A 26,854-nucleotide genomic window follows, 5' to 3' on the forward strand; every position below is an offset into this window, starting at 1 on the left:
AGTGCACAAATTTCAAAGGTATTTATTAAGGAGCTCAATAAAGTTTTAATATTGTGCTAAACAAATAACTTGTTATACCTAGAGACCCAAAAAAAAAAACATCTTCAAAGCAGAAAATAGCTTTAAAGTGCTATGCAAGAAACACAGTTGCTGTATATAAATGTAAAAGCACTAAATACTGAGGTAACATAATTGTAAAGCTATATTGGGCCTATATATTCTATGTCCAGCTACTCCTGTCCCCTTCAGCTCACTTAAATAGCTGTTTTGTTCCCATTTGTGAAGTTAAAGTACATCTAATGTAAAAATGTCAAAATAACTCTGGCGATAAATGTTCTTTCTGGACAGAGAACATACTTTTGTCTAGTGGAAGCTTGGACTCATCATAAGGTAGTGCAGAGGGTTAATATGTCTGCTGCAAAGAGCATGTACTAGGCAAATCACAAAGTGCACATAATGTAAAAATGTAAACATAACTCTGGCGATCAATGTTCTTTCTGGAAAGAGAACATACTTTTGTCTAGTGGAAGCATGTAGTCAAATCAAATCAAATCAAATCATTAGCATTTGTAAAGCGCGCTACTCACCCGTGCGGGTCTCAAGGCGCTAGGGGGGAAAGGGGGGGTTATCGCTGCTCGAACAGCCAAGTCTTTAGGAGTCTCCGGAAAGCGGAGTGGTCCTGGGTGGTCCTGAGGCTGGTGGGGAGGGAGTTCCAGGTCTTGGCCGCCAGGAAGGAGAAAGGAACTATGCTATGCAAGAAACACAGTTGCTGTATATAAATGTAAAAGCACTAAATACTGAGGTAACATAATTGTAAAGCTATATTGGGCCTATATATTCTATGTCCAGCTACTCCTGTCCCCTTCAGCTCACTTAAATAGCTGTTTTGTTCCCATTTGTGAAGTTAAAGTACATCTAATGTAAAAATGTCATCATAAGGTAGCACAGAGAGTCAATATGCCTGCTGCAAAGAACAGTGACACCTGTCTACAGCTTGCCTGGGCATGACGGGCAACGGTGCTTTCAACACATATCAGGACCTGGAAAGAAAATGCTTTCTGATGTGCCTGGATGTGCTAGCACTAATAAAAAATAAATACATAAATATTTACCATGCATTTTCCAGAAAGGTAATCCGGTAACCTACAGATTGCAGAAATAAAAGCCAAAAGCAAAAATGAAATGACTCTAATTAGGTAACAGTGTAATCAATGTGAGCAGTGCTCCAATACTGCCAATCGTGTCCATACTCTGAGCAATGTGAGCACTATGGCAGCCATGGAGCACAGACAAAAGAAGAAAGTAGGTTACCCACGCTGGAGAATATCAGCAATCATGCAATAATCCATGTAACAGGGTCAGTCGGCAAGGCGGTAATCAAACCCCTCCAAGGGAGGAGAAATGTAAAGCATTTACCAAGACATCAAGTGATTTTTGAAAGGCAAGCCCACAAACAAATGAAAGTAATGGGTGTGAAGTGAATGTGGTGAAAAGTCCACAATACTTACAACAGGTTAAAGAGCTTGTGCACTCAACCTAAAAACAGTGTCACTGACTATGCACAAAGAGCTATACAATGCACAGCGTCACACAAGCAGCACACACATCCTCACTGGTACAAAGAAAGAGTCACAAATGACACTGACACAGGCGCGCCAAAACACAATTAAATTGTCAGTGGCACAACGCACACACAGCATTACTCAGCTACATTGGCACACTAACACACAACAATGTTGCCATGCTAAGCTACATAACACACAAATGATAACAGACATACAAATACTCCCACAACCTCATTGGTACACATAAAGAGCCACTCAACAAAACCAGTGCCACGGAAACATGTACAAAGAGCTACACAAGATACACAGCGTCACACACACCAAATCTGCATCATCATCACTGATAGAAAGAAAGATTCACGCAGCCTGGACATGGAACACGCTACCTCTCAAACTCAGACGGACCACATCATTGAAGCAGTTCAGGAAGGACCTCAAGACCTAGCTCTTCGATTGAGCAGCAAGGCCCCAAACAGTGCCTTGAGACCCTACGGGTGATACTTTACATACTTTAGAAATTACTGATTGATGACAACACTGAGACAGGTGCACCAACACACAACATAATTCAACAGTGACAACACTCATCAGAAAAAGAGACAATCTAAACAAACAAAAATACTGTGTGTGTTTATAAAGAAAAAATGCCACTAAATTGGCACATTTTAGTCGAAAAGCCAAAACAAGTTCTTATGGTGCATCACGGAAGACCTGCTAATTTCAGGTCTTATCCTGTGACCCAGAGTGTGAAACAGCTGGGCCTTGAGAATGTAAACAAGAGGCTCGTAAGAAAAACAGATGGCCCCGTGATGAGGCTTGGTTGAAATAACCCAACAGACGACCCAGCTCTTCAGATAACGGTACATACTGCAAATACAACCCTAGAAGACCTGCTGGCAACCATCTAGATCCCACAAACTCAACTTTGTTAGCTTGTGTAAATAAAATGACATTTTAAACACACACTTACTTTACACTCTACATTATCACCATAAAACAAATCTTTTTTCAAACGCTGTGGGAAGCGTGTGTAGCACTTTGGAAACTCATTTGGTTATTTTTCGAAAGAGCACACATGATTGCGAAAGATAAATATGCACATTCTCTACATTAGCAATAGAAAAAATATTTTTTCAAACTCTTTGGGAAGCTTGTGCGCTTTAGAAAAATTACCAAATAAATTTCCAAAGAACGCATCAGGAAGCTTTTGCAAAAACATACATTTTCTACTAATAATGCAGTGTGTGTGTGTGCATTAAAAATAGAACTGCAACATCAAACAAAGAAAACAGTGTTACATTCCAGCAAACATAATAAAAGTTACAGAACAATATGCTCCAGTTCCCTATAAACAAAAGGTTGCTCCTGAAAATATATTTACATGCAACCGCTGGGTGTTACAATGGCAAATGCTGGGCCTCGAACAGATCTGCCATACGTACAAGGCTTGTGTATTAATGTCTAGGGGTCTGGAGAGGAGCACAAGTAGTTTGAAAACATATTCAGCGCGTAGAACCCACTTTCTCAATCAACCTCGCCATTGCAACCTCTCAGAGCTCCTGTGATGTCCTACTGCTACACCGGCCCCCCTTGCACCTACACATGCTGCTCTGTTATTTATGCCTTCAGTTTTGCATAAATCCAGCCTCGAGTGCCCCTGGATCAGCCGTGATCTCATTCTAGTCTCACAAGGTCTCCAGTTTTGTGGATCCTGAGGTGTCAGATGGCATAGGCAGATCAATGTTGTTGAGTTCAACAGAAACAGGCTGTAACACCATCCTACCGTCCCCTTTTACTACAGGGGTTCAGCACCTTACCACACTAGTGATGCTACAGAAATGCTGCTGGCAACGATTGCAAAAATCACAATGTAGGCAATGAAGAAAAGCTGCCGGAGACCCTAGGGCAGGTGAAAAGTAACTGAACGCATGCTGGCACGCAAAGTGCAACAAGGGGCGCAACAATGGGCCAACTCAGCACACTGCTCATGCGCACTGAGGAACTGATATGAATGCAGCCAATAAGGCAGCCAGCAACATTCGTACAGAGACAGACATGATTGAGCAGGGTGGGGAGGAGTATAAACTGGCACAGGCTGGTTGGGAGGAAGGGGTTAAGAAATAGACCTGAGATCAAGTATAAACAAACGCTTGTGTAAAATGCTGTTTCAGTTCTTTTATTGGAAATGCAGACTTAGATATCATGAACGCCCAATTGGAGAGCGAGATGAAGCCAGGCAAGCTAAAGCCAGGGGGTTTTAAAAGCTGCAATATGAATGCTGCTAACAAGGCACCTAGCAACAAATGCCCGCAAATTGACATGAGTGAGCAGGGAAGGGTGAGGAGTAGAGACCAGCAGGGGCTTGTTGGGAGGTAGGGGTTAAGAAACAGACATGAGATCTCCACACACGAACACCTATATGAACTGCTCTGCAAGCTGCTAAGCATGCGCAAACCAAGGAAAGGTTGTTTATTGGAACTGGACACTTATGTATCATGAAAGGCCAATTGGAGAGAAAGATGAAGCCGGGCAAGCTAAACCCAGGGGGTAGGGGGTATTAAAAGCCGTAATATAAATGCTGCTAACGAGGTAGCCAGCAACAATCGCCCGCAGATGGACATGAATGAGCAGGGAGAGGGGAGGAGTAGAAACTAGCACAGGCTGGTAGGAAGGGAGGAGTTCAGAAACAGACATGAGTGAGAGCTAGTCAAACAACGAACACCAGTGTGAAAAAATAATAAAATAGTCCTTCCATGAACAGAAAAGCACAACAAAGCGGAATGAAATTGAACTTAGTCCCTGCTCCTGAAACATATGTGAAAAAGGAGGGACAAAGAGGCAGGACTGACCTCAAGCAAGGATTTCTAAAGGACACTGAAACAAGCAAATGAGAACCAGCTGGTTGGATTTAAGCCCACAGAGATGTATACTAAAGTATACTTGAGGGTGCACGCTTACGGTCGACCTAAAAATGAAGCACTCAGCGTGGGAGAATATTTCCAGGGTATGAGGACCATTAATTTTTTTTGCAAACACAAACAATGCTTTGCTATTTTCTCAGTCCCCATCCATGAGAAATCACAAACCTTGGGTACTTTTACCCATGGGAAAAAGGATGCAATGTGGTTTGGATACATTTTATGGAATACAATTATGAAAGCTTAACCGTAAACTTCCCTAAATGTAAAAAAGTGCTTAGCACCAAGGGAAAACCAAGGGAAGACACTTGTAACAGGAACCTTACAGTTCAATTCACTTGATACATGTTTTATCTTCTTTTTAACTTAAGCTGAGTGGTGGTCAAGTAACATAAATAAGTTCACTTTTTTAAAGAGTGCATGTGAAAATAAATATTAATTTTCACCTAATTCTCCACAGTGACAATGAGAGGAAAGACATGATGCCAAACTTGTCATGATTATTTTCGTGTCTTGCCTTTGAAAAAGTCACATTCTCTCGCTCGACCCTCATTCCATGAACATCTGTTCCCTAATTTTGTGGATCAAAAATAAAAATGAAGTATATGTTATTCTTTAGGTATTAATCACGGACCTGTCATCGCTGGGGTGATTGGAGCACAGAAACCCCAATATGATATATGGGGCAATACAGTAAATGTTGCAAGCAGGATGGACAGCACAGGCGTCTTGGGAAAAATACAGGTATTTCAGATATGTTTAATATTAAACCACTTTTTTACATTTTTAAAGTAAGGTCTAGAACCTTTTGTTTTTTGTATCACATCTACCTTTACCCTGGATTACGGGCCTTGTTTTTTAACCAGGCTCTATCTATGTAAAATGTGTAATGTAGATATAATTCTGAGAATTGTTCATTCTTACATCGAGAATGTTAATCACCCAAGACAGCTTAAAAGTGTATTCTATCTGATCATTTGTTGATCGTCATTATATGATGGTGTTGGGGTCAGATGTACAAATTTCTTTTGCAAGTTGCACCTTCTGTATTTCAGATATTGCATAGACTTACAAACACAAACGGGACTTGTTACAGTGTACAAAAGCCCTTTAATGAGATAACCTTTCCAACCCATAACATGGCTTTTATGTTCCTTTCCGATTTTCAAATCGCGGCTGGAGTATGCAAGACATTTTTATGAAGACAATTGTGGTTACAAATCAATTGAATCAGATGCTAACAATTCAAAGGTGATGGTATCTGATTCCCAAAGGTGAAGCTGTCACTCAGGGCCAGAAGCACGTACAATTTTTCCTGTCGCAAACGGTCTGATTCGCAGAATCGGACTGTTTATGACAGGAAAAAAATATTTTGGTATGTACAGACTCTATTTTGCGATTCAGTAATCTATTTACCGAATCACAAAAAAGGTGTGCGAGTCACAATTAGGAAGGAGCATTCCCTTCCTAATTGCAAGTCGCAGTCCAATGTATGTAAAACAATCACAGTTAGCACCAGTCTCAAATTGGGGCTAACTCATTCGCAAAAGGGAAGGGGTCCCCAGGGAACCCCTTCCCCTTTGTGAATGCATGCGAAAAAAACATTTTGTGAGGAAGAAAACTTTCCTTGAAGAATTTTTTTTTTTTTTTTTTTTTTAAATGCAGTCCGTTTCCTTTGAGGAAAACGGCCTGCATTTAAAAAAAAAATACTGCTTTATTTAAAAGCAGTCACAGACATGGTGGTCTGCTGACCCCAGCAGGCCACCATCCCTGTGAGTGTTGCCATTCCCAATGGGGTCGCAAATTGCACCCTACCTCATTTGCGACCCCATTGCGAATCCCAAACAGTGTCATTGACATTGTTGTACATCCGGTTTTGCGACTCGCAATTTGGGAGTCACTAAGACTCGCAGTTTGTGAGTCGCAAAACCGGATCTTAGGACATGTGGCCCTAAGACACAGCTTTCTCTTTAGGAACCCTGTTGGTAGTTTTTTTTACTGCAACTCCTGCCCTCCTAATGCATTCAGACTGCTTTACAAAATAAATACATAAATAAATGATACTGTTTGGAAATGCAAATGTATAGATGGAGGCATGCAATGCCAGAAAAACTGAGATTCTGTTATTTGACATGCCGCCACCTACTTGGGATAGGAAATGTTGGCCAAGCCGTGTCACTCCACCTCCCCCTCCAGCTAGGGTATTAGGGGTTTAGATTGACTGTCAGTTATGTTTAGATCCACAGGCTTTTATTGTGGTAGGTTCCTGTTTCGGGATTTCAAAGTTGGTAAATACATTTCTGTATCTGCTCCCTTTTCAAGTCTAAAACAGTGATACATGCCCATGTAACCTCACATTTGGATTACGTGGAAGCACTATATCTGGGCCTTCCAGTTTATCTGCTGAGGAGGTTATAGATGGTTCAAAACACTGCTGTGAGGATGCTGTTAAAAATCTCTAGGTAGACTTCTAATGGTCTTCCTTTGAAGGAACTACATTGTCCCCCTATTGTGGACAAAATCCAGTTCAAAGTCTTAATTGTACCCCACAGAGCTTTCTATCGGATGGGCCCTAGCTATCTCTCTAACAAGGATCATCCATTACAACAGCTCTTCTGATACTGGGCTGGACCTGGTGCTAAAAATCAAGAGGAGAAAATTAGATGGTGCATCCTTTTGCTACCTTGCTGCGCGGGCATGGAATGGCCTTCCGCTAGACCTGCGAGATATGAGGGAGGAAAATTGCTTCAGGCATGCTCTTAAAATCTGGCTCTTTAGTTTTTCAGTTACTATCTATAGTTTGAGAATATGTTGTATGGTACTTTGGGGTAGCTGTGCGCATATAAATCCCTGATTGATTGATCAGTTGATTAAAAACTACCATAGCAAACCTCCATCCTGCATTTTTAGCCAATCACAGTGGGTCACAAATAGCAACCTGATTACTAACAATATTCATTAGGCACGCGGTTATGCCTATTTAAAAAAACGGACATCTCTGGCAGATAGGAACAGCACATCAGGCTTTTGATTGTGACAGGAGCAGCAGCAAAAATGTTGTAATTTAGAAATAGTTCTCCACACTCTCCTTCAAGTCTCCACAAAACTATTACAGTCAAATACCCCATGTTTTGATGTTTTTTAAATGAATTAGCAGTGCCAATAAAGATTAGAAACATATTTATTTATTTGACTCAGATGTTTAACATCTTAAGCAATCCCATTCTCCTGTTCGTAAACGAGCTGAGTTCTGTCTTTACTCTTACCAGTTAACACTTTATATATGAATAAAGTGTTACTTATCCTGTCGTAGTTTGGACTCTTGCTCTGAACAAGACTGCTGGTCTCAGGATGACAGTACTTTCGTTTGTAGGTGACTAAGGCCCTCATTCTGACTTTGGCGGGCGGCCGCCGAAAGACCGCTGCGGCCATTCTGGCATTCCCACTGGGCCGGCGGGCGCCCGCCAAAGGAGCGCCCGCCGGCCCAGCGGGAAAGGCCCTGCAACAATGAAGCCGGCTCCGAATGGAGCCGGCGGAGTTGCAGGGGTGCGACGGGTGCAGTTGCACCCGTCGCGATTTTCACTGTCTACAATGCAGACAGTGAAAATCTTTATGGGGCCCTGTTAGGGGGCCCCACGACACCCGTTCCCGCCATCCTGTTCCTGGTGGTAAAAACCGCCAGAAACAGGGTGGCGGGAAGGGCGTCGAAATCAGCGCCGCCATGGAGATTCAGCCCATGCAGGGGAAATCCGGCGGGAAACCGCCGGATTCCCTTTTCTGACCGCGGCTTTACCGCCGCGGTCAAAATGGGCTGTTGCCGGTGCTTCCGTGGTCCCCGGACCGCCAGGGTCGGAATGACCCCCTAAGTCTTTTCCTATAACTAGTTGCAACTGTTGTCCAAACCTTACAGGCTCACTAGCAGTACCTCACCAGAAACACTATTCAAAAATAAGATATCTCAGGGAATGTCGTGGTTAAACGGAGATTACCCTTTTCTCACAGATATATTATGTCTCATACAAACAAAGGCAATAACACAGATGCAGTGAAGTTATAATAGTTTTTATTTAAAATAACTGCAATTTGCGATAGGTTGCATGAACTGCAATGATTAGGATAATGAATATACCAAGCAACAGTATTGTGAAGAAGAGAGTCATTGTTATGAAGACCCCCACCATTTTGCAATATATGAAAGAAATATATATATGTATATATAAGATGGAATATGCCCTAATACCCTAAATGAGAATAGGCCTAACCTCCTACCTAAAGGAGAGCTGGGTTTGCCTAAAACCTAATCTGCCAAAGCCGTGTCCATGAGGGGAGCCCCCAACCCTCGTTACCTTGGAATGAGGTCTCTATCTCAGACTCCTCAGGGACACGAAGACTGGGTCAGCGTCAAGATGACTGCAGCATCGGTATCAGCGATGGTGGCGATGCCCTCTGGTCGGAATCCCTCTGATTATCTGTCTAAAAGTGTGATGTATTTATACAGATCTACAAGGTCCCCTGACGTATGTGTATTCCAAAACAATAGATAACAGGCATGCTTGGGACGGCAATTAATATCAACAATCCCTCAAAAGTATAGAGAAGGAAAATCCCTAAGTGTGAACACCTACTGTTTGTTTGTCTTTTGTGCTTGATCTTGACGCCTTGGCGCAGTGACACTGATAATAAAACTCATAACAAGTGGCCTAACTATAAACAAGGCAGCCATCTTAGAAGAAATAAATAATTAAATGGGCTAAGACAGAGCAAGCTAAGTAGGTTAAAAGTCACTAGGTGACGGGGGCACGAGTCTACAAGCCAGCGGCTAAGCTAACTCTTGCTATCCCATTAAAATGAACTAGGATTCACTGCACCCTCCCCATTGCCATAACAGGTATGATGAAGGTACAGGAATCCAAAATGCTAAAAGCTGCTTCTGGACTAAAAGCTAAAAGCAAAAACAAGCTAATAATAAAAAATATCTGCATGTGTTAAAATATGTTAAAACAAATCTGGCTAAAAATACATACAGAGATGTTAATATCAACCATGACAAGTACAGCAAACGTCTATTTTAATTGCATAATTTGGAATCAGGAATGGCAAGTCAATTCATCAAATTATGTGTGACCGTGTATGAACCCTCATCGGGGACATCAGCAGTTCGTGGTCCACAGGAGATGCCGGTGCGACAGCAAGACAGACCGTAGGCAGATGCTCAAAGAGACACCATATGCAGTGGAAGACTGGTTGTACACACCAGAGAAGAGGCCGGAATGATAACGACCAGTCAAGCTCCATTTCCACCAGCAAAGTTGCACCGAAGATCCGAACCATGCGCTCACGGCACAGTGGAGTTGGCGGGAGCGGCTCCATTGCTCTGCGTTGCTGGAAAGAAACAACCACCGCGAATCAGAAGAAATAGCAGTAGTAGTCCGCCAATTAAAGCCAAAATAATTGGAAAGCCACCAAACACACTTGAAAAGAGAGAATGGATGGCTGATGGGATGACTCCGAAGACAGTCTGGAAGATGGACATGAAACCAGACCCGACAGCCTTAAAGAAATGAACAATCCCAATGGTGTTTGAAGCATTGAATATTCTGGATACCAGCTCTCCAAAGTGTTTGGGGAAATCGGTATTTGAAAGGGATTGTATCTTGGCTGATGATCCCGCAATCTGGAGAGCATACGTCTCTTTTGCGGATGTCAAGGTGACCTGTTTCTGAAACAACAGCGCCTTAAGTCTACTCAACTTGTCATAGTTCACATTAATAGTATCTATGTGGGGCCACATTTCAGATACTTTTATCTCTCGTGTGGGGGGAAACAAAACATGTCCACAACACGTAACGACCTTCGTGACTGAGATTGCGTAGGCAATTCCAGGTCGCAAGCCGCAACAGCTTTGATCGTTCAGTACCACATAACTGCCATTGGAAAGTACATGAAATACTGGACGAATCAAGGAGACGGGAGTACCATTCAGAAAACAGGCCAAATTCACGACCCCCGCATTGCAAAGACCGTGAAGAGACACCTGTTTGCATATCATAGAATGACGAACAGCAGTCTCACATTCACTTCCGCTAAGAAAGACCTCCTGTTCACCGTTCAGACATCTATAGTCAAAGGGCAACTCCCACTCTTCCTTAATAAAGCAATCTCCTAGCTGCTCATATCGTCCCACTGCAAGATGTTTCAGGCAGCTCAAGAAACGAAAGGTCGAAATCGGTAAATTAATAATGCCGTGCAAGAGCCAGATAGTTGAAGGACTCTCTGCCACCGTGAAGGGAAACTTATCTAATTTCTCTACTTGAAGCAGGGTGAAACGAGCCTCCCTTTTAGCCATTGTCTCTTGTTCCCTGGAAAAATTAAAGGCAGTGAATAGTTCACTCCCATTAATATACTTCCATGGAATGTGACCACTTTTCAGTGTCTGTAATGCCCAACCCAGCTGCATGATGGAACGTAGCTACGTTTGCCCATGATATAACCGGGACAAGTCTGTCTGAGTGATATCAATAGCAGACAACACTATATTTGATAGTAAATAAATCCTGTTGGACAGCGTGTTCATGCTATTGTCGACAACAGCTAATGTTTTTTCCAAATTTTCTCTATCTAGTTGCCTTAAACGTGCAGCAGCCTCAATCTGGTAAAGTTTCCAAATTTCATTGTACATAGCATATAAAAACCGTTTTGAGCGCTGTTTTCTAGGACCTAACAGGAAATCCTGTAAGTCTATACTGTCAGAAAGAGTGTTCAGGTGCTTCTTAACTGCTGTTAACCTGTTTGTCTGCACCCATTGCTGGCACAGCTTACCCACACTGTATGTTGTAATTATACCTGTATGTTGACCTGATAGAAAGCGAGGGTCAGGCCTGTGAATGGAAAAAACCCCTGAAGAGTTCAAGAAACGCTTTTGACACTCATCAGTGTCGGTGGGCCATACCAACCACCCACCGGGACGGGAAAGTGAAGAATTATAGGCACCAGCCTTAACCATTGCATCTAGCCTGTCTTCTGAGACATTAAGAAAGTGTTGCAATCTCTAAATTTTGTCGGAGTAGGGAGACTGGGCGTGTTCAGGTTTTTAATTTTTGCTAACCCCAGACAGGATGTCTGCTCAATAGTGTCATTTAAGAAAATCATTTCCACAGGAATCAGGCATGCCCGAAACAAAGCATCCTTACCCTGTATCTGCCAATCTTGTGTTCCCCATACACTTTTCAAATCAATAGTGTTTTTCCAATATTCGTAACCCTCAAGCGAGAGCCGGGAAACAAAGGGATCTGAATAAATCAGTCTTGTAGCTGTTAGCAAAAGTTTTCTAATCTGTGCCGGAGGTATTTTAAAATAATGCGACTCTGCTCTTTTTGTATCATGCCCGGAAAAGTATGTAAATTTATCGCTGTAATACTTTGGACTCCCCACCTGTGGGGTTAAACAGTGTTCCCACTGTGTGTAGTTCAAGAGAGGCCTATATCTAGTTGCACTGTGTAGGTAGTGATGTCCCCAATTGTTATAGCAGAACATTTACCCATAATTCATTGTATAATCATATACATCATCACTTCCAAAAGCGGAATAGTCCTTCATTTCAGCTAGCATGGAGTCAACTGTTTGGACATCCCAATCATCAGAGACAACATTAGGTGCAATAACATCAGACATTGAAATTTTGAACACGTATGGTATTTGAATAATCTCTGTAGGCCTGTATATATCGAATGGAACTTTGTCCCACACAATCCCATCAGTAATTGGTATAGCTGTAATATTTACAGGGGACAAATCTCGTCGGACCTTATGTGAAGAATGATGTGGTGTTAAAATTTCATCATCAGGCTCCACAGAGGAGCGATCAGGAATATACTGACCATTAATCAGCAAAAAGAAAACAGTCACAAAACCAATCCATAAAAATAATGCAATAAATATCAAACAGAACCATAGATAGTTCCATGGGTAGATCAAATAGTTATTTTTAAGCCGTCGATACAGCCTACTACTTTTTGAAAGTTTGTCAGTCACAGTTGAGGATGAATCCGAAGAAAAATGTCTACGAAATAACCAGAGGAAGTCTCTTCAAACACAGGACCCGCTGAATTCTGATCTACTGCTCGTGGAGGTTCTTGATAGACAACGTCATTAGTCGTGGAAGTGTTCTTATAAAATACAGCCAAATCCTGAAGCGGGGTGGTCACCGAGGATGTGACTGGAACCAACAAAAGTTCATTTTCCGCCCTCCCCATGGTCGAGGAAGTGTCTGTTACAGCAGTTGACATAGTTGCATAGTCAGTAGCAGTGATGTTCATCCTACTATGTAGATGGATGTCCTGTTGGGTAGTGAGAGGGGATCGGGAACCCCCCAAGGGACCTCCTGGTCTACTGTGGAGAATCGTCCACATGGTGTAATTTGACGTCATCAATGGAGATGAATCTATTCGATTTAGAACCAGACAATGGTGGTAGGATGACAGTCCCGGTGCCTTTTATTCCCAAGACAGGTACAGGTGCTCTGTATGATGGACCGAACTCCTTTTTCACAGCAATCTTCTCACGAACCAGATCCCCAACGTTAGGAATCCAGCTAGTCAAAGTTTTTGCCAAATCCCTTATTCCTTAAGTGGCAGCACTTGCAGATGATTTATCCTCACGAAATTGTTGAAGCTCCTGTAAAACAGTGAGACGTTCTTTTATGTCAAATGGTGTTTCTGCTGCCACCATACCAGGGGCATCAAGATCGGGGACATACATAGGTATCCCAAAGAGAACCTCATATGGAGACTTTCTCCCCAAGGACCTTCTTGGCATATTATTCAGTGCTCTCTGGACCCCATATAGGTGATGTAACCAACTGCGGCCTGAACCTAATACTCGAGCTGTTAGGGACTGCTTTAAATCACGATTCCGCCTCTCCACAACCGAATTTCCCTCGGGATGGTATGGTGAGGAGTAATGGAGTTCAACACCCATCGTCCCCATGGTGTCCCTGAATGCTTTAGAGGCAAATGCAGGGCCCTGGTCTCAATGGAATGCTGCAACCGCATATGTACCGATAAAGATCAGCAAATCTTTTATAACAGTCCGGGCGTCAGCCGACCGCTGTGGCCATACCCACAGGAATCTAGAACAGGAATCCACAGCCACTAAAATGTATTTGTATGCACCATCAGGCAGTAAGGGACCACAATGGTCTAGGTACACACACTGGAGTGGCTTGTCTGACACTAAGAGGGATGTCTGCGGAGGGCGTTTGATATTAGAGCCCCTAATCTGCTGACAAATGTCACAGCAAAGGACATACTGTTTAGTCCGTCTGCATAGACCAGGCCACCAGTATCGTTGCTGTAGAATTGTTATCGTGGCCTGTATACCAGCATGTGCAGAAGCGACACCCTCATGTGCGGCTGTAATCAGCTCTAATCTCTGGTCTTAATTGGGGATCACTCGATCTCCAACTCCAGGAATCGTATAAGCAACATTCTGTGCACTGATATGGTAAGTATAATTTGTAGGGTATCCTTTCGGAAGGGTCTTGCCTGCATCCGAAGCTTTAACGACAATCAGTATTTCATTATCCAATCTCATCCGAGAACGAGTCACTGCAGCCACAGAAGACATAGCTACTGATGCTTTGGCCGCTTCATCAGCCAATGTATTGCCGGCAACGTGTATTCCTACACGTTGGTGTCCTAATGTATGAACTACATGGACACATGGTAGCTTATCCTTAAGATCAGCCACCCTTCCCCACAACATTTTATGTTTAATGGTGTTCCCTTTAGAATCCCTAAACCTGTTCAGTTTCCAATGATTGAGATATTCATTGTATGACTGGACGCAGTAGTATGAATCACAGACTATCAAAGTCTGGCTTCCTGCCTCAGTATGTTCGAGCGCTAGAAGAAGAGCTTTAAGCTCAGCTAACTTGGCTGTGCAGTCCCCTAAGGTCTGCGTGTAGGTATTGTGAGGGTGGAAAACTCCATCTTCCATCACTCCGCACACGGCTGCGCAAGCTGCCGAGTATTGATGTTTTGTACCTACAGCCGGTTGTGCTGATCCGTCAGTATAAATGATAGTAGTATAACTGTCTAGTGGCAAGATATTTAGAGGAGCGGGGTACTCCTGTTCATACTGGAGAAATTCTTGTGTCTGAAGTCTTGGGTCAAATACAAAATCAACATCAGTGGCGGTCAGAGACGTTGCCCATTGAATCCAGCATGGATGTAATGCCTTAGCGTTCGGAACGCTCACTTTAGTGACAGCCTCTAAGGCCGGCACCGGGGAGACAACAATAATGCGTTTCCCCTGGGCAAGTGGCCTCTCCTTTATGACGGGCATCTGAACTGCTGTCAGAATCTTTTCTGTAGGTGCAAAACATTTTTCAGCATTTGAATATAAGTGTGATTTATATGCTATCGGCACTGTGTCATCCTCATTAAAGGTGACATAAGTAAATCCAAGGGCACCAGCAATTATTCTGATGACCAAATTTGTTTTATTGTCACGTGTGTGTAAGTGTTTAGCTTCTAGCATGTCCCGTTGCATGTCCCTAAGGATGTGTGTGTTTTCAATTGTCCATCTTCTGCTAGAAAAATTGGGCTGAATTAAGTCATAAAGTGGCTTGATGCGTTCTGCATAATCTGGAATGTATGTTCTGCCAAAATTGAAGAAACCCAGTAATGACTGTAATTTCTTAAGTGTGTTCAGAGGCTGTAGTTGAGCAAATGTTTCTAGGAAGTGCGGGCCAGGCTCTTTCCCTCGTTCGATAGCACATATCTCAGGAGCAATATACTAAGAAAGGCTATCTTGCTTTTCTTAAAATTAAATTTATAACCGAGGTCTGCATATCCCAAAATGATCCGATCGACCCTCGTAAGATGAATGTCGAGGGCGTCGTCAGTGAGATAGATATCATCCACATAGGACAATGCATCGGAATCAAGCTCGTGCAAAATTGATGTTACACGGGCTGAAAACAGGCCTGGGCTATTTTTATAGCCTTGAGGTAAACGACAAAAGCGTTTCTGAGAGCCAAATGAAAATGCACTTAGGTCCCTACTTTCATGTGCTAAATTCTGGCAGAAAAATCCATTAGATATATCCAATGTAGTTTTATATTTTTTACGCAATATATTGTTTATCAGTGCGGTGCTGTGCGAATTTTGTATAGCATATGTGCGTGTATGACTATTTAAGTGTCTATAATCAACCACTATTCTATATGAATGATCTGGCTTTGCAACGGGGAATAGTGGATTATTCATTGCCGATGTATAGGGCTCAATCACTCCCTGGTACTCAAGTTGTGATAGTATCTCCTTCACCGGAGCTTTCACCTGATGTTTAACAGGGTATTGTGGCTGTGGTTGGGGTGTAGACCTAACGGGAAGAACATGACAAGGAGAGTCCTTGTCCCAACCTACATGATTACGGTATAGTGCAGGTGCCTGCGCTAAAGCCCATTCAGCAGCATAGGCTTCTTTGGCTGCTTCTGGAACAAGATCGGAGAAAGAAGGCCAAATGACATCTTCCCCATGCAGGAGCTTGCAGACGTGTTCAGGTGGCCAGTCTCTCTCGGCCAACAGGATATCACTAGTAAGTTCATCCCAAAATATTACACTAATAATTCGTTCCACGTCTCCCTCTATCTGAATTGTTAAATCATAAACCCGAGCGGGTGGGAGAACGCGGCCATCCGCTGTCTCAACCGTGATGTAATTGCTAGTTGCTGTCGCATCCAGATGATCTTTCAGACTCTGGCGACATATCGTGACCTCTGCCACGCTGTCCAACAGAGTCACGGCCCACATCTTGTTCCTCAACAGTGTTCTCAATACTACTGGCATTTTTAACTGTCAGTGCTGCCACCTTCTTCTTTTTAAACTGCGGCTTTTGCTGAGGAGTCTTTTCTTCTTTTTTAATGGCAGACTGTGGTGAGTCTTTCTTTTCTTTCACGTATTCCGGACGTCGATCTTGACGGCCCCCTCTCTCGCTACGTTTATCCGGTGCGTCCTGAAAGGAACGAGAGGGACGTGAATCAGTATATCTGTCTGGAGTTCTAATGTGCTCCCTATTTCTGAGATTATACCTCCTTTCGGAGTACTCCGGATGTGGAGAATCAGCTCTCTTATTTCTCCTTTCTTTGAAATCTTTTTTTTTGTCCCAGCACTTTTTAGAGCCCTCTAGTGCCTGCTTTGTACCTTCCTTATGGGTGGTACATGGTAATTCCAATTTTTTAGGTTTGGCTCCCAAACTATCCCGTCCTATACTACTATAGGTATCAGAAATTATTTTCGGTAGCTGTCTCTCTTGTTCCAGATTTGGAGTTTCCCGGAGACGCTGGCGTATTGCCAGTGCCACCGCTTGCCCTTTAATATTACTCAGTATTATCGAGGAGACAGCGTCAAAGTTACGCATCAATTTCATCCCCAGATCCAGGGCCGGTGCAGCCCCATGTTCATTTTGTATTTGTTTTAACACTTCCGGTAAATTGGCAAGTGTCGGGGTACCATGTGTGGTAGTATAAACGGCAGCGAAGACTGTACCCCATGTGGCACAGTCATCCACCGAGGGAACCATCCCAAACGGCAAGCACATAGTGAGCAGTCTATGTTTTTCCTGTGGTCCCGTATGGGGAAACGCAGCTTCCAGCTTATTAGTTTTCTGGGCTATCCAGCACGGTATTTTTTCCCGTTCCGTGGGCACTTTACCCATAATAGTATGCACTGTTTGTGGATTAATCACAGTAGCCAATTGATAACCACCAGCTACTGGTGGTGCTGGACGTGCTGGTGTAGTGTTCAATGTTCGCATTACAAACTGAACCAATCGTCTATATAATGCCACTAATTCATTATATAATACTCGTAAATCTGCGATCGCCATATTCTGTATGCCTGGGTGAGGTGTATATGTGGCAAACATAGGCCATGTAGGTCCCTCATTACTTAAAGGACCTAGCCTCACTCTTCGTAGTACATGTGGTAGGGCGCCTTCAAACCAGTTCTGATGCTCTTGATATGTGAGTGATATTTCATGATACTGGTATGCTTCGTACCGTACAGGTACGTCCACAACTTCATATGTGTGAAATGTGTGCGTTCTTTGGTCAGCCTCAGGAAAGGTGACCCAACAGTAAAATGTTTCTGTTTGGTATGCTTCAGTTGCCTCTATTATCAGCGTAACATCCCCACCCTCTTCTGTAAGGCCATGCGCTAATAAATGTTGTGTAAGTGCATGTCTAGCATTTGCAGTAATGTCTATGGTATTAGCCATAGTTGTTTAGAGAAACAGAACACCAAATAGGGGAAGTTCTTTCCTTTTAATTAGTTCGAGCCCGAACAACCTACAGCTTAATTAGGTGTTACCTGTTCAGCTGTGGAGGAATCTCCCAAAGACCACGGACGTTTCCGTATAACGGTACTTAGGGTACCTGTTGTCTGTGAGACAGTGATAGTCAGGGTATCCGTAAATTAGTGCCTAAACACCATCGTTGGTGGCGCCATGTCGTAGTTTGAACTCTTGCTCTGAACAAGACTGCTGGTCTCAGGATGACAGTACTTTAGTTTGTAGGTGACTAAGGGGGTCATTACAACCCTGGCGGACGGTGGAAAAGTTGCGGTAATACCGCAAACAGGCCGGCGGACAAAAAAGGGAATTATGACCCTGGCGGAAACCGCCAACAAAGAAAGCCACTTTAACACACCGCCCGCCACGGCGGTACAGACAAGCAGCGCGGCGGTTATGCCAACAGACAGGCGGGAGACAATGTACCGCCCACAGTATTACAACAGGCCAATCCGCCACCTTTTCCGGGGCGGATTCACCGTGGATAAAAACACGGCGGAAACAGCTTTTGCTATGGGAAAACGCTCACCTCAACACATCCCACGAGGAACGACAACTCCATGGACCCGGAACTCCAAATACTACCTGCCCTTGTCTTTCTGCTCGTTTACGACCAACAGCGATGTAGGCGCAGAAGATACCGGTGAGTACTGCATCTACGACATGGGGAAGGGGGGAGGCAAAAGTCAGGGGGACACCCACCAAACACCCCCACCCCCACCCTCGCATATTACAACATACACACCAATGCAGTCAAAAATATCACATTAACAACCCACAATCCCCCCGGAAGAATGCAAAGACAATGCGAATTTCAGTCAAACATTGTAATGTGCCAATATACATGTCATACAAAAATATACAGATATATATCTCTAAATCACTCATAATTATATATACAATTCAAGAAGTAGTGCAGATATGTACACAACAATGTCCGTGCACCAACAGTCCAAAAATGCATGGGCGAGGCCCACAATAGATACCTGACCAAAATCGGAGGGAACACTGCCGGGGCATCAGATAGAAATACTACAGGCACCTCAGGGGGAAGGGAAGGGGGGGCACCTCAGCTGGGTGACTGCAAAGCCACATCCACGAGGGGGCTCCATGCCCATTGATGTTTCCTGGGGAGTGCAAAGCCACAGTCTCTCAAGTCTTTACAGTGGGTGGTTTGCCCACTGTGCCATCCTGGGGAGTGCAAAGCCACAGTCTCTCAAGTCTCTACAGTGGGTGGTTTGCCCACTGTGCCATCCTGGGGAGTGAAAAGCCACAGTCTCACAAGTCTCTACAGTGGGTGGGTTGCCCACTGCTTTATCCTGGGGAGTGCAAAGCCACAGTCTCGTCTCTCAAGTAGATGCAGGTCTCCACTGGTTCTGGAGGGGGACTGGTGCCCAGACTGGATGAGTCTCCCCGTGAAAGTTCCTGTCCTGTCACTGTACCAGCTGCACATGGGATAAGGATGCCTGATGTGGCGGTACATTCATTCCTACACAGTGCATGCCCTGTTCAGCAGTGTTTTGCCATGGCGGTCTCTGCCCTGTTCAGCGGTGCTTTGACATGGCGGTCTTTGCCCTGTTCAGCGGTGCTATGACATGGCGGTCTTTGCCCTGTTCAGCGGTGCTTTGACATGGCGGTCTTTGCCCTGTTCAGCGGTGCTTTGACATGGCGGTCTTTGCCCTGTTCAGCGGTGCTTTGACATGGCAGTTCAGGACTGTTCAGCGGTGCTTTGACATGGCAGTCTCTGCCCTGTTCAGCGGTGCTTTGACATGGTGGTTCAGGACTGTTCAGCGGTGCTTTGACATGGCGGTCTTTGCCCTGTTCAGCGGTGCTTTGCCATGGTTGTTCAGGACTGTTCAGCGGTGCTTTCACATGGCGGTCTCTGCCCTGTTCAGCGGTGCTTTGCCATGGCGGTTCAGGACTGTTCAGCGGTGCTTTGCCATGGCGGTTCTGATACTGGACATTGGTGTGTGGCATGACTATCTCCACACTGGACATTGGTGTGTGGCATGACGATCTCCACACTGGACATTGGTGTGTGGCATGACGATCTCCATACTGGATATTGGTGTGTGGCATGACGTTCCATCATTGGCCAGCAGGGCTGTGGCATCCTGTCCCCTCCTGGGCTGTGACTCCGGCAGTGGTCTCTGGACCAGTAACGATACTTGGGCCCCCATGGGCTGTGACTCCGGCGGTGGTCTCCGGACCAGTGACGATACTTGGGCCCTCCTGGGCACTGACTCCGGCGGTGGTCTCCTGACCAGTGACAATACTTGGGCCCTCTTGGGCTGTGACTCTGGCGGTGGTCTCTGGGCCAGTAACGATACTTGGGCCCTCCTGGGCTGTGACTCCGGCGGTGGTCTCTGGACCAGTAACGATACTTGGGCCCTCCTGGGCTGTGACTCTGGCGGTGGTCTCCTGACCAGTGACGATACTTGGGCCCTCCTGGGCTGTGACTCTGGCGGTGGTCTCTGGGCCAGTAACGATACTTGGGCCCTCCTGGGCTGTGACTCCGGCGGTGGTCTCTGGACCAGTAACGATACTTGGGCCCTCCCGGGCTGTGACTCTGGCGGTGGTCTCTGGACCAGTAACTATACTTGGGCCCTCCTGGGCTGTGACTCCGGCGGTGGTCTCTGGACCAGTAACGATACTTGGGCTCTCCTGGGCTGTGACTCTGGCGGTGGTCTCTGGACCAGTGATGATGGTGCTGGCGGTTGTGTCTGGACCGCCGGAGATGATGGCGCACATTAAGTATAATGAAGAAAACGTACCTTTTTTGTACAATTTAATATGTAACTTTTATGACCTATGGTCGAATAAAGTATATGATGATGATGATGGCGCACTTCTCCGCCGTGACACTCACAACAGGCTGGGGAGACTTCCTCTGGACCTTCCCCACCTTCTTTGGAGTTACAGCTGACTTACCAATCGCCTTGGATCCCATTTCACCTGTTGTCCCACCAGGAGTCTTGACACGGTCCCGTCGTCCACTCCCCAATTTCAGAGGCTTTACAGGGGGTGGGCTGCCAGTGCCTTGGCTCCGGGTCCTACTGCCTGCCCTGGTGGACGGTGCACTCCAAAAACCTGGAACACGCACCACTGGTACTGGAGGCTTTTTGGCTGAGGCGCTACGACGGGACTGATGAATTGGATGGCGGGGGTGCAAAAAGGTCAATTTGACATAGCGTCAGTTTCTGACGGACACTGGGATGGGTAGCTGGAGGGGCTCTGGGAGTGGAGGAAGAGGAGGTGGTTGTAGGAGGTGTCACTTTAGGTGTTTTGGGTGCAGGTGAAGGTACTGGAGGCTGTCGTGAGGTGGATGGATGTTGGGTGAGTGATTGCCGGCGTTTGTGTACTTTGGGAGGGGGCGTCACAGACACACTGGGATAGCACATAGGGGACGTGTAAATGGCACTGGAGGTGGTGAGTGCAGGTGAGCGGCTTGTGGTGCTGGATGTCCTGGTGCGAGTCCTAGTGCCTGTAGATGTGGTGCATGCAGGTGTGTGTGTAGATGAGACTGGGAGGAAGGAGGGAGAAGAGGAGGAGGGGGACACAGTGGAGACAGTGGATGTTGCTGTGTCTGTATGTGGGTGAGGCTTGCGTGGGTGCCTGTGGTGTGTGTGGTGCCTATGTTTGCTTGAGCTACTTGTGTGTGTTGACTTGTGTGCATGCTGGTCTGTAGGTGTGTTTGGGATGGGCTGGGGCACAGGGGATTGGGTCTGGGTGGAGGAAGTTGGAGGGGGGAGGCTGGACACAGGGACAATGGCTGCCATCAGTGCTGAGGCCAGAGATTGCAGGGTTCGCTGAAGGGCAGCCTGACCAAAATGAATGCCCTCCAGGAATGCATTACCGTGTTGCAACTCTCGTTCTACACCCTGGATGGCATTCACAATGGTAGACTGCCCAACAGTGAGTGACCTGAGGAGGTCAATGGCCTCCTCACTGAGGGCAGCAGGGGTGACTGGGGCAGGGCCTGAGGTGCCTGGGGCAAAGGTGATACCCACCCTCCTGGGTGACCGGGCACGGGGCAAACGCTGAGGGGCTGCCGGGAGGGCGGTGCTGGTAGGGGAGGTGGTGGCTGTACCTGTAGAAGTGGGGTGCATAGAAGGTGCCACCACCACTGGGGAGCTCCCATCGGCAGACAAGTCCTTTTTGCTGGTTGGTGATCCGGTGGCCGACGTGAAGCTCCCCTCGCCCTCCGTCCCACTGGTGCATTCAGAGTCTGTGGTGTGGTCCTCCATGGCCATGTGGGATGCAGCTCCCTCGTGCTCCGGTGCCACTGTACCTCCGACTGATGATGCTGATGTACAAAAGGACAGGGAGAGCAGGAAAAGGGGGGGAGACAGAAGAAAGAGAGTTTTAGTGCATGGTATACCGCTACCGTTGGCGGACAAGACAGACGCAGCAGCCCCATGCATAACGCCGTGCTCCTGGCCTCTGCACATGCAATTTCTGGGATATGGCCTACATGGCAATGGTGGAAATCTGCACACATGGATGCCACAGGGGCAACTATACCTCAACTTGCCACTCTTCTGAGGTGGGGTAGAGTGCCACATGGCACACATTACGGAGGGGCCTTGCCTACCTAACTCGCCCTGGCCTAGGGACACACACAGCCCACCTCCCCCACCCAGACCCCTCCACTGCACGCAAAGTCCGCAGAATGAGGTTGTACTCACCCCCTTGTGTCTGCTGTGATGTCCTCAAGCGCCCATCCAACTCCGGGTAGGCCACCGCCAGGATCCAGAACAGCAGTGGGGTCATGGTGCGACGGGCACCCCCTCCCACGTTGGGAGGCCATCCCCAGCTGAGCCTCCGCCGTCTTCTTGCTGCAGCGGCGAATGTCTTCCCATCTCTTCCGGCAGTGGGTGCCCCGTCTCTGGTGGGCCCCAAGGGTCCGGACCTCCTTGGCAATGGCACGCCAAATGTCCCTCTTCTGGTGGGCGCTGACCTACATGACATGCACAAGGAAAGAGGAACAGTCATTACCAACTGCACCGTCGTTGTGAGTGGCCCCCTCCCTACTCTGGCCATGTGGGCCTTTTATTCCCATGCTTTACTGTAGTATCAACTCTGCCCCCTTCCCTCTTCCACCCAGCCCTGTCCACCCCGGCCTAGCCCATACAACGTGCTCCCTGTGTACTAACCTGTTGGTCTGGAGGACCGTAGAGTAGCATGTGCTGGGGGAGGACCCCATCCACAAGTTTATCCAACTCCTGTGCAGTGAAGGCAGGGGTCCTTTCCCCAGACGCAGCAGCCATCGTCGCTTCCAGACCGAGGTCACAGCAGCACTAGCAGTGTAGGTCCTCTCCTGTCGAAGGTCAGGTATCTACTGATTGAACAGATAGAAAAGGGCGGTGACGTCCGCGGCGCTGACGTGCGCGGTGGTGCGCATCATCACCGCCGGCGCACCTCTTCATTGGCTCCTGGGACCCATAGGGTCCAATGTTAACCAATGCAGCATTGCGCCGCGGTCTACGACCGCCTACCATGACGGTGTGCAACGCCAGCGCTGTTACCCCACAATCCCATTGTCCCAGTTTAGAGGTCAGGCAGCCGCCATTTCAGGGGCCCACATGGCTTCATTTACTACTGCGTCACACATACCGAGGCCTACACTCAACACACATCCAGGAAAGGTTTATTGTCTGGTGTAGTCTTGTGTGTGACTGTGGGTACATACCTGGAAGAATAGTGACTGTTTATTCGCTGTTGTCCTTCTTAGGCACCGTCACATGGGAAATATGAGAAGATGGCGGAATCCTCCAGTGTTCCGATCGCTGGTGGACCTGTTGACAATGGAAGAGAGACATTTAATCGTCACCTACAGGTTTGACCGTGCCACTATCCATGAACTATGTACCCAGTTGGAGCCAGACCTGATGTCACCAATCCCCCATCCGACTGGAATCCCCCCTGACGTGCAGGTGCTGTCAGTGCTCCATTTCCTTGCAAGTGGATCTTTTCAGACAACTGTGGCCATGGCATCAGGGATGTCCCAGCCTATGTTTTCCAACATCTTGTCCAGAGTGTTGGCTGCCCTGCTGAAACACATAAGGAGATACATCATTTTCCCTGAGGTGGAGGATTTGCCTACAGTGAAAGGTGACTTCTATGCCCTTGGACATATCCCCAACGTCATAGGTGCCATTGATGGGACCCATGTAGCTCTGGTCCTCCCCGCAGGAGTGAACAGGTGTACAGGAAGAGTTATCATTCGATGAATGTCCAGATGGTCTGTTTGGCAGACCAGTAGATCTCGCAGGTAAATGCTATGTTCCCTGGCTCTGTGCATGACGCCTACATCCTGCGCAATAGCAGCATCCCTGATATGATGGGTCAACTCCAGAGGCACCGTGTATGGCTATTGGGGGACTCTGGTTACCCCAACCTTTCCTGGCTACTGACCCCAGGGAGGAATCCCAGGACCAGGGCAGAGGAACGCTACAATGAGGCACATGGGCTGACTAGGAGGGTGATCGAACGCACCTTCGGCCTCCTGAAGGCCAGTTCAGGTGCCTCCATATGACAGGTGAATCCCTGGAGAAGTGTGGCTCAAGTGGAGAAGTGTGGCTCAATGGTCAGAGAGGCAGACCCTGATGCAGAAATCTGGCCCGGGACCAGGGTTCAATTCCCGCCTCGGTGGGTCTTGGGCTCAATTTCCTTGGACCTCATAATTCTCGCATCGGTGCCTAATCTAATTCATAGGTCCCACTGTGTAACTCTGGGCAATAGCTTGCTTAATCTCCACAACGGCCCCAACAGCACTGGGATGCCTGGCTTCACCTTGGAGGTTGCCCAGGAGTGGGCACCTCACAGGGAAAAGACAGGAGGGGTTCCACAGCGGTATGCGTACAGCGCCTTGAGACCCTAACGGGTGAGTAGTGCGCTATACAAGTACGAAGTTTACAGTTTACCGAAGAAGGTGTGCGACATCATCATGCTCCATAATTTGGCATTGCGACGCCAGGTGCCTTTTCTACAGGAGGATGATCCAGATGACGGTGTTGTAGCAGCTGTGGAGCCTGTGGACAGTGATGAGGATAAAGCTGAGGAAGAAGAAAACGACAACAGGGAGTCAGTCATACAGCAATATTTCCAGTGAAACACAGGTGAGTACATTTTCAGGTTTAACATCATATTACCTTTCACACGTCTACCTCTATCATGTACTGACATTTCACTCACTATTTGTTAACTGAGTTGTCCCCTTCCATTTCAGTTTCACAAATGTGGTAACCTACGTGTCAACTGCTTGCATCCTTGAAGGGGTTATGATGTGTGATATTGGTATGTTATCCTTCCAATGGGTAACCCATTATGACACTGTCATTGATAATACAAAATTACAAATCATAGACTGACTCCATTTTATTTAGTGTTTCAAGGGTGTTTATTTAAGTGCTAAAAAAAGAAGGGGGGTTGTGAAATGGGGATGGGTGATGGTGGAGGAATGTCCATGGCAGAGTCCAGTCTATTAGTCTCACAGGTACATTGCACATCTAGCCATTGGAAGTGGAGCTGGGGCAGTTCCTATTTGGACAGGGTAACAAAGTGGGACAGTGGGGGGACAATCAGGGTGGTCTTATTTCCTGGCGGGGGTCTTGCCTTCTTGCTCTGTCCTGTTCCTAGATCTCAGGGCCCGCTTGCGTGGTGGTTGTCCGTCTGCAGGGGATGGGGTGCTGGTGTGGTGGTCCTGTGGCGGGGCATACTGTCCACTAGCGCCGGCGGAGGTGGTGGGCAGTTCGTCGTCCTGACTAGTGTCAGGGGCCCCTTGGAGTGCCACGGTGTCCCTCAAGGTCTTTTGAATGTCCGTCAGCACCCCTACGATGGTGCCCAGGGCGGAGCCGATGGTCCTGAGCTCCTCCCTGAACCCCAAATACTGCTCCTCCTGCAGACGCAGGGTCTCCTGCAACTTGTCCAGGACCGTGGCCATCGTCTCCTGGGAGAGGTGGTATGCTCCCATGATGGAGGATAGGGCCTCGTGGAGAGTTGGTTCCCTTGGCCTGTCCTCCCTCTGTCGCACAGCAGCCCTCCCAGTTCCCCTGTGTTCCTGTGCCTCCGTCCCCTGGACCGTGTGCCCACTACCACTGCCCCCAGGTCCATGTTGTTGTTGGGTTGGTGGGTTACCCTGGGTGCCCTGTAGTGGTGGACACACCGCTGATTGACCTGTCCTGGGTAGGGAGGTTTGGGCCCGCTGGGTGGGTGCTGTGCTGGTGTTACCAGAGGGTGGAAGCTCGGTGTTGGGCTGTGGCTGGGCAAGGGGAACCGACTGTCCTGAGGCCCACGATGGTCTGGGCTGGTCATCAAGATCCAGTAGGGCAGAGCTGCTGTCGTCACTGTGGGCCTCTTCTGGGGGTGGAGTGGTGTTGTCTGGACCCTCTGGTGTGGTGACGTTCCTTCGGGTTCCTGCGGGGGTATAAGTACATGATTATTGCATGTATGTGTTTCATGGTGTGCAATGGTTGGGTGTGCGTGAAACCCAGTGCAGGCATTCCTGTGTGGGGGCTTGTGTGCTGATGGTTGGGGGGTGTTCTGGGTATGCGCAGTGGGCATGCTTTAGTGATGGGTATCCATGCTTAGTTGTGTCATGCAGGTCTTGGGGTTGGGATGTGTAGTTGGTGTTATGGGTACATTAGTGAGGAGTTTGGGTGATAGTGGATGGTGTGAGGGTGGGGGTGTGTGATAGCATGCAGGTATGGTGGGGGATATGATAGTGAAGATTTGCCTTACCAGTGTCCGTTCCTCCAATGACTCCTCCGAGGCCCTCAGGATGCAAGATGGACAAGACTTGCTCCTCCCATGTTGTTAGTTGAGGGGGAGGAGGTGGGGGTCCGCCGCCAGTCTGCTGTACCGCGATGTTGTGCCTGGAGACCGTGGAACGCACCTTCCCCCGTAGGTCGTTCCACCTCTTCCTGATGTCCTCCCTATTTCTTGGGTGCTGTCCCACTGCGTTGACCCTGTCCACAATTCTTTGCCATAGCTCCATCTTTCTGGCTATGGATGTGT

At 47.0% G+C, this 26,854-nt stretch overlaps 1 protein-coding gene across 1 annotated transcript in view; it reads left to right on the top strand.

Annotated features, from left to right (window-relative positions):
* ADCY2 (adenylate cyclase 2) overlaps positions 1 to 26,854 on the top strand; it is a 4,811,883-nt gene that overhangs the window by 4,776,191 nt on the left and 8,838 nt on the right. Inside the window, exon 24 of the mRNA XM_069219709.1 lies at positions 5,103 to 5,227. Within this exon, the coding sequence (XP_069075810.1) occupies positions 5,103 to 5,227 (125 nt within the window). The remainder of the gene's footprint in view (positions 1 to 5,102; positions 5,228 to 26,854) is intronic.

The sequence above is a fragment of the Pleurodeles waltl genome, chromosome 2_2 (genome assembly GCF_031143425.1).
Source record: "Pleurodeles waltl isolate 20211129_DDA chromosome 2_2, aPleWal1.hap1.20221129, whole genome shotgun sequence".
In the NCBI taxonomy this organism is placed as follows: domain Eukaryota; kingdom Metazoa; phylum Chordata; class Amphibia; order Caudata; family Salamandridae; genus Pleurodeles; species Pleurodeles waltl.